This window comes from Silene latifolia, chromosome 2 (genome assembly GCF_048544455.1).
Source record: "Silene latifolia isolate original U9 population chromosome 2, ASM4854445v1, whole genome shotgun sequence".
Lineage (NCBI taxonomy): Eukaryota > Viridiplantae > Streptophyta > Magnoliopsida > Caryophyllales > Caryophyllaceae > Silene > Silene latifolia.
In genome coordinates, this window is record NC_133527.1 from 161,948,702 (window position 1) to 161,961,036 (window position 12,335).

The window sequence follows — 12,335 nt, forward strand, 5'->3', positions numbered from 1 at the left end:
ACACACCAAGAAAACATTATTTTCATCATCCTTCTTTATTAACTCACCTTTTGGGTTTCCTCTAATTAATTATGGGTATTTTAATCATACTACTCACAAAGTAATTACAATAGTAATTAATCTGGCAAATTAAAAGATGAAAAATCGAGGGTTGCTCAATGGCCATATAACCTATAAATTGTCTTCGTTCATATTCATTCCTTTAACATGCATTGTTTATGAACTAATAAACTGCAATGAATATCCTTTTTTAAAATTAAAAGATAGAGTTTCATGTAAGAATATTGAATAGTGGAGACTAACGAAAAATGTAAGATCAAGGGCAAGGTGGATGCCGAATGTAGAAATTTAAGGTAGAGTGATGATTTGTTTACCATAGTTTTGTGTCAATGAGTTAGAAAGTTCTATATGACAAACTTTTGGATAAAAAAGATTGTTCTTAAATATTATTTATATCAAGGTAAATGTTCTATTAGTTTATGTTATTGCCAGTAATTTATTTTTGTATTTTAAGTTATACATGAATTTTTGTGTGTTATTCCACTACTAAATCGTGATTGTGCATGAATTTTTGTAGCTTTAACCTCAGCTTTTGATATGGTGTTTACTTTGAGACATGGGATTAACTTACAGTTGTTTTGATTCATTTTCACTTGTATTTGAGTCATTATAAATTTGTGTTACCATCATTGTTTCTAGACAATATGAATTTTTAGAACGGAAAGGCAATGTCCCACAAACTTCATAACCTCGCTATGTGTTTTAAGAACTGGGTTTTTATTATGGATTAATTTCTTAAATTAGTGTGAACGGGTAAAATATATTCATTGGGAGAAATTAAGTAATAACGGTCTAAATTATGAACACGTAAAAAGTTTTTTCATTAGATTAAAAAGTTCGTTTGTTTAGGGGTCGGTGAAAAATGACTTGACACATGAATAACTTTATATAAAGACATAAAGTCCATTTATAGCTGCTCAACATTCGCTTTATAAGACCAAAAAAAAACCAAACCAGACACGTGCAATGCACGGGTAACAAAACTAGTTAGAGAATAGTAGTATAACTAGTATAGATCCCGCGTATTAAATGCGGGAGATTTATAGAATATTTACATTTTAGTGTGTATTACTTTCCCATTCAAATTTATACCTTAACCTTTTTCATATTTCATCTTATTATATTTTAATATGAGAAGAAAAAAACTGCAAAACTAATAAAAAATTTGAGTATGTCATGAAATTTGTATTTTAATGATTTTTTTATCACAAAGTTAAGGATTTCATTTTATTACTTTTCTTTAAATCATCTTAATGATTTTTTTTCCCACAAAGCTAATAATATTAGTTTATATTTTTGTTTTATAGAGTGCAAGTACCAAGTCATTCTCAAAGAAAGATTAGCAATTTGTATTTTATAGTTTTATACCACTTTTATTTTATTTTGATTAAAACATTATAATTGAGAATTTAATGAAAAAAAGTATACATTAAAGAAAAGATAATAGTTTGGAAAAAGATCTCATTAATTTCTTATATAAATAGATGGAGTTTGGAGGACAAAAATTTGATAAGTTTTATTCTCTTAGTATATAGGAGATTATAGCAATGATTGACGGTATACTTATTTTTTAGCAATGATTGAGGATTTTATACTTATTTTTTGGCAATCAATTTTTACGTTATTTTTGGGCAAGAGTTGATATGATCTAGATTTAGCCAATAGTAGAATAGAAGGACGTTATACATATTTTTTGGCAATCATTTTTTACGTTAGACTTGACCCATAGTAGAATGCAAAAATTAAAAGCCCTAATAGAAGTTAATATTTTAGGCGGGAAAAAACGTAGAATCACCTATTGATTTAGTAAATAGGGAATTCAAAAGAGGGGAATTCGAACATGCATTCCATCGTTCATAGTATTTTTTCATAACTGTTATCCTAAACATCTCTCTTGCTTGTGACATCTCACAACCTTCTCCAACTTATCCTTCTAGTTACCCCTCCCACTTGTCCCTTTCTCTCACGTCACAAATTTGTGACAAATTTTATCTGTTACAAATGAGAATTTGTGTATCCTAAAATCCCTTGATTGATCGGTCTTAAACAAGTATCCTCATTATTAACATACATGACCTACTTGATTGATGTATGGGCCATGAGGTACATACGTAAATTCAGAAAGCTAGGACTTGGCAGCAACTTTGTTCGCAGCTTGCTTCACGAACCTTTTATTTATTTGTTGCTCCTAATAAAATATGTTAAGGACTTAAGGTATATAATGTGACACAAAATCTCATTGAAGATGGAACGTATCCGTCACTTTGGAGTGACGGATATCATTTTCTGTCACAAATGATCCAAATAGAGGAGAGAGGGAAGCACATGGGAGTGCCCCCACCTTGTACCCCCTATCCGTTTTGTAAGTGGCATTACCCGTCACTTACTCCTACCCGTCTTCAGCAAGACTAATTGATAATGTGAAAGACTTGTTGTCCACTAGAACGAATTAACGCTAGCTAGGAAGAAGGCCAAGTTATTATGAAATGGCAGCAGCTACATTATACAGCTTCAATTAAATTAATCACCAAATGATATGATCAACAACCTTTTCTGATTGCACCCGAAACTGAATACTAAATTAATTATAAGCTCTAATCGTCACGACTCATAATAGAGTTACTTACCGAGTACATTGTAATAATGTCGTCAACAAAAATATTTATTCCAAGTTGGAATTTTGGATGATGTAGCCAACAATTAATGCCAATTGCCAAATCAAACCTCAATATAGCGTAAATTCTTCTATTAATAATAACATTTCATAATCCGAGTAAATAACAAAATAAGAGAATTTAATTGCAATGGTTATAATTTAAGGTCTACTGCCTATTTATATAAAAGTTGTTTTATAATTTGCATAGCGACGGCAACGAGGGATGAACGTACTGTTAATTATTGCATTATTTACCAGTTGGATATGTAAGAGATATGCATGGTACAATAACCTACAAGCTACGCTTCATTATTATGAGCTTAAATGATTGATTGATTTCTAACATCAACCTAATTAAGCTATAAGCTGTCAATAATACTCCCTCCCTCCGTATAATCTAAAATTTTATTAATTTTGACTTCGATTTTTCGTGACAGACTTTTATATAATGTCTTATTATTGTAAACCGTATGGACAGTTTTGCTAGTTAATTTTGTACTTCAATTTGTAGGTAATTCAATGCAACATCATAACATGACAATAATGCATGCAGTTCAAAAATAATTGTAGTGAAATAGTGAATGTCAGATTTACACAAGTCAATCATTGTTGTGTTTCCTAATTTGCTGCGACAACTTATTAAACCCAATATAATTTCAATAAATGTTTAGCTATACGCCCCTATACCTACGGGCTATGGATCAATGGCCAAAAATATATGTGAGCTGTTAAAAATAGTGAAGCAAACCAAATCAATGAAATATATTGATTCCATGTATGAAAGTGTGATGACCATATATACCCTTTTTTCACTCGTAATTCATCACAAAATGTGAGTGTATGTCAGTATATATGTATACAACTATACACGGATCAAATCCCGAAGCCCTTATTTTTGTTTCAGTTATCATCACGGTCTGGAATCGAAACCCAAATGACAAAATATCATGGATCAGAAACCGAACTAGGATCAAAATATCCGATCTTGGTACACCTCACGGCAAGGGCACCAAACTTGGGTGGATACGTGTTAACAAAGTGTACATTTTCCTTTCATTAACGGGGGACAACATTAAAGCCTAAGGCTAACTAGACAGCCAAGGGCATGTATCTATATATAATGTATCTACCACAAAGGTGAGATTTAATAGCAATCTCACAATTTCAGTACAAGAAATAATTTCCATAGAAAATTAATAAAGTAGGCCAAAAATGGTTAAAGAGTTCAAGTTTATAGGTAGTATGATTACAGTATGGCACAAGGATCATATCACTAGCTCTTCTTTTACAAAAAGGTAGTGTGTTTGGTAGGTAATTGTACTACACCGTATGCACATACCTTAGTTCAAACATTACATGTAAATGTTTCCATTTATTACCATTATTATCAGGTTTTAAGTATGGTAATTCATCTATTTGTTCAATCTAATATGTGTGAAAATACGGGTAATACAATATGGAGTAGTATTTTGTATGTCGATTGTCGACCATAGAAAATTTTAGAGGAACTTGTGTGGGCAACTCGAATATTTACTCATCGCAGGCACTATATATATTCAACAATTAGTCTTGCTGAAGACGGATCGGAGTAAGTGACGGATAATGCCACTCACAAAACGAATAGGGGGGGACAAGGTGGGGCATCCCCATGTGCTTCCCTCTCTCCTCTATTTGGAGTGACGGATACGTGTCGTCACAAATAAGATTTTGTGTATATTCAATGGCTTATCTGAGAACTTAAGTTATGCGTTCTAAATGCTATATCTTGTAATAACAGCGCTTCCAATGAAATAAAAAAGGCCATTCATTAGGCAAATAATGAAATAATATGCATTTAAATTTATATTTTAAATAATGGAAGGGGCTGCTTCATAGGAATTTGGTTTTGAATTTTGAGATGGACTCAAATAAACCTTTTTTCACTTGGATAAAGAAAAGTTATAAATATCATTTCTTATTACTTTATCAACTAAGCTAGTTAATATCTACGTTGTCTCAATCAAATGTTGTTCAAGAACGATATCCCAACTCCAGTGGGCCAGTTAAAAGCTGAAAGTGTGTTACTCGTTACATATGAACCTTGTCTTGCTTGATATTTATAAAATACACCCTCTGTTTCGGTCATCTGTTGTCTTTTTTTCATATTGGGGTGTCTCAGTGAGTGATTGTCCTTTCTATTTTAAGAATGAACTTGATGAACAATTTGATCATTCACACTCAATTTGTTCCACTTGATATTTAGTAATTGACCCCTTCTTTTTTTAGTCTTTATATCAAAACTAAAAGACAACAATTAACCGGGACAGAGGGAGTACAAAGTAATTAATGCCTCCTCCATGGGGAGTTTTACAGGGAGTACAAAACTCATAATCTTCTGGATTTTTCACCGGATCGGAGCGTATATATGTCTCTAATTGTCCGTGATGAAGGTAGCCGAACACTCATTTTCAGTAATTAAACAAGTGTTTGGTAACAATAGATTGATAAATATTTGGTATGTTCAAGGCTTTTAACATGGTTGATTCATCAATTTACTAATTTATGTGTTTAGTGAATAACATATTGAAACAGTAGATTGAGCTATAATCTACTGTTTTCTAATATGTTGCTCCCCGTACCATATTCACGTTAGTAAGTTGTTAAAAAAAATGAATATATCAAATCATTTACAAATAGATACAACAATCTATTAATCTAAACCCACTAATTACCAAACACTTATAGTAAATCTGCTAATTGAAATATACTAGTCAAATAAATATGTCAATCAAATCTGTCATTTGTAATCTGTTTGACCAATTTACTCTTGCTAATAATAATTTGCTGAGTACCAAACATGCCCTAAGTCTTGCTTACAACCGTTAGTAAGTTACAAACTTACAACGAAAGGTAGAATGCACCATTACCCCTAAAAAAATGTTGGTTTGGATGGTTTTATACTCCAGTTGTAAATTATTCTTATTTATAACAATTGTAAACAAGAATTTGTGAAAACCAAATAATTCCTTGTTCGATATGTAATTAAGATCCATAATTGAAGGATTTTGAAGAAATTTGATTACGTTCTAGGAAAAGAGAAGAGTGAAAATTTAGGTTTTTTGGCTGGGGGAAGTTAACGTTTAAAAACCTTATAGAAAAATGTTCATAGGAAAAGGAATACATAAAAGAGCAACAATTGGTCTTGCTTCAGACGAACCATATTGATTTGAAATAATAAGGCGGGATTTTGTAACCATTTTATAGTCAAATGTGACCACTATTGAAAAACAAGTTAGCGTAAGCTGTAACAGTGGATGTATCACTATGGTTATATTTAATCATAAAATGGTCACATATGACCGTTTAAAGCTTCAGACGAAACTGAAACACGAACTTGCGAAAGAGGAATGACATTTGTTTACTAGAATTAACTAAAATTAACATCCATAAGACTCGATTACATAAATTAAGACGATTTTGCGGTGCAAATGACGTAGACTCAAAGTAATTGTGTTTGTGTAGAAGAAAGAAAGAAAATGTAACGCATAACCAAACAACATAAGAAGGAAATGCAAGCCTGCTTCCGTTAATTATTCTAAAAGTTGCAATCATGAAATAGACATGATATGATAATGATCAACCCAGCAGCAACTATATTTGCTTTCTCATATTATGCACAATCATCACTAGTGACCGTTGACAAGGATATTCAATTAACTATACCTAGAACAATAATGCTTATGCTGTAAAAATGTAAAGAAATAAGTTTGATGTTTCTATTTTATTTTTATTTTCTGATAATTTATTTCCGATTTTGGACACTACTACCTATCAATTAATGGTAAATCGAGTACAATTTAATGACAATTTTTTTCGGTGTTAATCATTCGGTTTAATTAGTCCAGATTCGAGTCTTGTAGGATCACTAGGGTATTAGGCGGTAAAATTCTCCCTCATGAGTTTTTAACACCGCTGTATTTTTAGGACTCGAACACAAGACCTTTGGTTAAGCTAAAATAACTCCATGCCAGTTGCCATGGTACCTAATGACAATAATGGACATGGTCGAACGTGTGGATGGGGTGAGCATCACCAATTCTGCCTAGCCGAAATATATGATTATATGGTTAGACATAAAGTTTACTTACTTCGAATCCATTTTTGAAATAATGGTCAAAAATAAAATATTTGTTATTTTGGGTCGGTTTTAAAAATATTTGTCAAAATGATGTCCACGTAGACTCGGGATTTCTGGACCTAAAACACGCCACTACCCATGGCGTGTTTATAATGAGTACGGAAAGAAACTTCATTAAAAAATGGACTAAAACAAACACGCCATTGGGAATGACGGGTTTCGGAGGGGAAACACGCCACCCCTAATGGCGTGTCTTATGTAATTTTTTTTTTTTTTTTTTTTAAAGTTCAGTCAGTTGAGGAAAAAAATTGTTGTAAAGACACGCCACTACTAATGGCGTGTTTCCTTCACAAAACACGTCATTAGTAGTGGCGTATTTCAGGTCTAGAAATCCCGAGCCTACGTGGACACCATTTTGACAAATATTTTCAAAACCGATCCAAAACGACAAATATTTTATTTTTGACCATTATTTCAAAAATGGACTCACTTACTTCCTGCAGAGCCGAGTGAATAATACAGGCGGTGTAATATAATTACAACTTCTAATTTAGATGGACCGAAAATTAGCAAAAAAATTAAATAAATGAATAATCTACCTCCTGTTCAAATGATTAAAAGCAATCACAAATTTTGATTTGTGACGAATATATTTGTCGCAAACTTGCAACGGGTCAAGTATTACCCATGTGGAGTAGATAAGACAAAAGCAAAATTCTCAGGGAGTAACAATCTGTTTTGTCTTATCTACCCACATGAGTATTATTTAACCCGTCGCAAGCTTGTGACGGATATGTCCGTCACAAGAGAGACTTACTGAAAAGCAATTTAACACAAGATTGTTCATTTTAAAGTTACATAAACGTCATATTAGTTAGAAAAACTGCTCATTCTTAAGACGCGTATATCCCTTTTAAAATTAAGACGAATCAAATAGTTTTTACTCGGATAGATGAGACCATTTTTTATTAGTTTTCACTTTTCACAAATAAAAAATCTCAATCTATCCTATTTAACACGTTTTGAATACAAGATGGATAGATCCGTTTAGGACAAGAATTTGGGTTAAGCAAACGTACAAATATGTGTTTCACGTATCCGGTATGGCGGAGAATTTACCGAATGGATTACCATTTTGTTATGTTTTCAATTCATAAATAAAATACACGTAATGCAACACCGACGCCTTTATTAACGTCTCACACCTCCACTCCTCCCAACATAACTACTCTTCTCCCTTCTCTCTCTAAAAACCCTCTCTTTTTACCTCTTTTTCCGACACCATTCGCCGGAATTTCGTCAACCCACTTCATATTTTCAAAAACCCATTAATTTCCAACCTTCATTTCATTCAATTATTTTTCTGGGTTTCATCCAATTTATTATACTTCTATCATTCTATACTACATGTGTTTTACTGCATGTAGACTTCTATTAATTCCACACTTTTAACTGTTTTGCTCTTAATTTCATCCTACATTGCTTAATTTTGGTAATTAATTCTTGATTTCCTTATCTAGCCAATATGATAAACTATTTTAATTTAATATTTCAATATAGTTTCCTTAATTATTAAAATCAGTACTAATTTTTTGATTATTTCCTTCTATTTCAACACATTTCATCATAATTGTTACTAAATTAAGCATCCAAATCATATCAAATATCATATAATTATACTTGAAATCATGAAAGATTGAAGCTTTTCAACAAATAGAGCAGAAAATAAATGGTGGGTAGTTGTGAAAAAACAGAGGAATTTGCAATAACAATGTGTAAAATACAAGAATGTTCTAGAGAGAGAAAGAGAGTATGGGAAATGGGGAATAAATTGAAGACAATATTGAGTGATTCTTCAAAATTTGATAAATGGAGAGCAACAATGAATCGATCTAGTAGAGTTAAATTAATGTTAAGAGCAATTTCTACAGTTTTATTATGGACTGTTTTGTTTCAATTAATGGCAATTAGTCATGTTTGGAGACCTACTTTGTTGAAGGGTTGGCCTTCTTGCTTTCATAATCATGCTTCTTTGGATTCTCATTTCAATCTTCAATTGCCTATTTCCGCACCCAAGATTTTTCATCCTCCTAAAAGTAAGTTCCCTTTTAATTTCCGTATTTTTACTACGATAATTATTGTGTAAGACGGTATTTGTACCCAGGTCATGAGCACCACCTCTCATGATTTTACCAACTAAGCTGGTTGACATCTGCTTGTAAGACAGTTTCGGACTTTTTGATGTTGACTATTGATATCCTATGACATTTTATTAATCAGTCTTGTGTAAAACCGTTGTATGATACTCCGTACAACATAGGGAATAGTTATTAGCGAGGAGGTGGTATGATGCATAACGGTTTTATTTGAGTTTTTGTGTTAGTCAATAGATTAAATATTGGGTCCAAAAGTAGAGACATTTCAGCATTATAGTTTGTGTGGTTTTCCCTTGATTGTTATACAATAATGTAGTTTTCTTTTTTGATGTTGTTAATTATGGTTGTTGGAGCATTTAAGTTATTAGAGGTGTTGTTAGTTTAAGGTGTGCTAATGATATGTCTTACCTAGAATGAGTAGTTAGTTTGTCATTTTGTGTAGTTTTTGCAATTAGTTTGTTTAGCCAAAGGGGAGCAATTTTCGGCCTGATTACCTGACATATACGATTTATGTGTTGATTTAGGAGTTTATAAGAACAATGGTTATCTCATGGTATCATGCAATGGCGGTCTTAATCAAATGCGAGCAGCTGTAAGTTGGTTACATTTACACATTTTATTGATCATCAAAAAGGGTTAATTATGGTCCAACTTTGCGTAACCAGCTTGTCTTGCAAAATTACTGTGAGACAGTCTTACCTAAATTTCCGCTTTTGATTGGTGACTGCAAAATTTTCCGCAGATATGTGACATGGTGGCCATTGCAAGACATCTAAATGTCACTCTAATTGTCCCAGAGTTGGATAAAACATCATTCTGGAATGACCCTAGGTAACTTGATTTCGCTAATGAGAATTTTTGCGGAAATAAGGAGTATCTTGAACTTGTTACAAGTTTATTGTTTTCGATTGTTGGACAGTGAGTTCCATGATATTTTTGATCTTGACCATTTCATCACATCATTGAGAGACGAAGTTCGGATACTGAAAGAGTTACCATTAAAGTTGAAGCTACGGAACGAATTTAAGCCGATGTATTCTTTGCCTCCTGTTAGTTGGTCAGACTTATCTTATTACCAAAACCAGGTTAGTTCAATTTGACCTAATTAGTTTGAATTTAGTGGTTTTGTATGCATAATAGTAATGCATCTAATCCTCTGTCTATTTGATGTGAGACAGATTCTTCCACTGATCCTGAAGAATAAGGTTGTGCAGTTGAATAAAACAGATACTCGACTGGCAAATAATGGGTTGCCGATTGAGATTCAGAAGTTACGGTGTAAAGTAAATTATGATGCATTGAAGTTCACTCCCCAAATTGAAGAATTAGGGAAAAGGGTAGTTAAGATCCTTAGGCAGAGGGGTCCATTCTTGGTGCTTCATCTTAGATATGAAATGGACATGCTATCTTTCTCTGGCTGTACTCAAGGCTGTACCAAAGATGAAGCCGACGAACTGACAAGAATGAGGTAATGATGCGCTTTTTTTTTTTCTTTGCATTTGAGCTTCTTGTTCATCTTTAAAATTAGGGTTAGACTACAATGGGGCCACGTTCAATTTGATGTTGTGGGTTTTGAACATAGACAATGAGTACACGTCTTAGTGAGTTTACTAGCTAAGCTAGCTAACGTTTGCATACTGAAATTAGAGTTTTGATGCTGGTGGGTATTAAAACCGGTGGATGAATATCATGTCTCAATGACTTTACCAGCTAAATTAGCTCACAACTTCATAGTGATATTAGAGTATTGAAATTGAAGTCAAATTGTTTGGACCTAAATTTTCCAATGACAGGTATTCCTATCCATGGTGGAAAGAAAAAAACATTGACTCGGATGCAAAAAGAAGAGAAGGTCTTTGTCCATTGACACCCGAGGAAACTGCCTTAACCTTACGGGCATTGGGAATTGATCGAAATATTCAAATTTATATTGCGGCAGGGGAAATATACGGAGGAAAAAGGAGAATGGATAGATTAGCTTCATTTTTCCCTAATCTGGTTAGTATTATTACATGATTCATTTATCTCCTAAGCTGTGCACATTAAGGAACAAGGCTGAACTATTTTCATCAAACAGGTCAGAAAGGAGACACTGCTCAATCCATCAGACTTGAATTTCTTTCGGAATCACTCGTCTCAAATGGCTGCCTTGGACTACTTGGTTTCGTTGGAGAGTGATATCTTTGTTCCTACATATGACGGAAACATGGCTAAAGTCGTTGAAGGCCATCGAAGGTACTAAATGCTTGAACCCCTAATCCTGTCAAGATATATATGCGAATGATTAATAGATTAGCCAAATGAACTTGTAAACATGAGAGTACTGCAACATGTCGATCACCGCCCTTGAGCTAAGTTATATGAGACTGTTTTAATGTGTGTGTAATTCTTTTTATTGTTTATACAGATTCCTGGATTTCAAGAAAACAATCACACTAGACAGGAGGCAATTGGTTGAGTTGATTGACCGGTATACAACAGAAACACTAAGTTGGAATGAGTTCTCTTCCTCGGTGAAGAAAATTCATGCTAATCGTATGGGAAGTCTCCATCCTCGAACTATGATTCCCGATAAACCCAAAGAAGAGGATTATTTCTATGCCAATCCTTATGAGTGCCTTGAACAACCAAATTACAACCCATTACAAAGTGCATGATCATCTAAATAAATTCCCGGCACCTCCCATCCTTATGTCATGTACAGTTTGTATCCATCACCTTCCAAAACGACAAGCACCAGAGATAGATGGCACAGCTCCCGTCAAAGAATACGGTGATTGCGAGGTTTTCTCGAGCTCGTCATGAACATATATATAATACTTATAATAATATTAATATTAATATACCTAGTTAATAAGCTACTCCTATTCTTGTATAGAGTACTATAAGTTTAGCCAGAATTTTGATGCTGATGTGCTTGGAGTTTTAGAACATTTGTTACATTATTCTTTAAATTGGAAGGAAAGGTTCCGAAATCTAAGAGGATTAATGTCCAACATCTAGAAATGTAGGTGTGGGCATCACGTATTGTGAGGCTTAATATTCTGTAACCAATTCGAATTTGTTGTTGTAATAACACTCACTTTGTGGTCCTCTTTGGACCAGTTCTCTTCATGCCTAAATGTGAATGCATGATTGCTTTATTTCATCTGATTCTTGGATTTTGACTCTGTTGGTCGATTGTCTGGTTATTTTGGAACTAAGGTTCTGTTATTTGTTTACCCATACCCGCGTGGATTCATGGATTGTCTGGTTATTTTGGAAATAAGGCTGTCGTCGTGATCTTTACAACCCTGTTGTGACAATCCACTCCCTAACGCTGATCTCCCGAGTCTTACCTATGAGT

General features: G+C 33.4%; 1 protein-coding gene across 1 annotated transcript; it reads left to right on the forward strand.

The window, feature by feature from the left end:
- Positions 1-8,054: 8,054 nt before the first annotated feature.
- LOC141643216 (rhamnogalacturonan I rhamnosyltransferase 1-like) lies at positions 8,055-12,103 on the forward strand. Its single transcript, XM_074452264.1, has 8 exons — positions 8,055-8,929; positions 9,514-9,581; positions 9,732-9,820; positions 9,909-10,074; positions 10,168-10,457; positions 10,783-10,987; positions 11,067-11,224; positions 11,397-12,103. The coding sequence occupies exons 1-8, from the start codon at positions 8,563-8,565 to the stop codon at positions 11,644-11,646; spliced, it is 1,593 nt and encodes a 530-aa protein (XP_074308365.1). The 5' UTR covers positions 8,055-8,562; the 3' UTR covers positions 11,647-12,103.
- The last annotated feature ends 232 nt before the right edge of the window (positions 12,104-12,335 follow it).

Coding starts and splice junctions, on each gene's coding strand:
- LOC141643216 (XM_074452264.1), top strand. CDS start 8,563: ATGGTGGGTAGTTGTGAAAAAACAGAGGAATTTGCAATAACAATGTGT. Junction 8,930..9,513: donor GATTTTTCATCCTCCTAAAA/GTAAGTTCCCTT, acceptor GTGTTGATTTAG/GAGTTTATAAGAACAATGGT. Junction 9,582..9,731: donor TTAATCAAATGCGAGCAGCT/GTAAGTTGGTTA, acceptor AATTTTCCGCAG/ATATGTGACATGGTGGCCAT.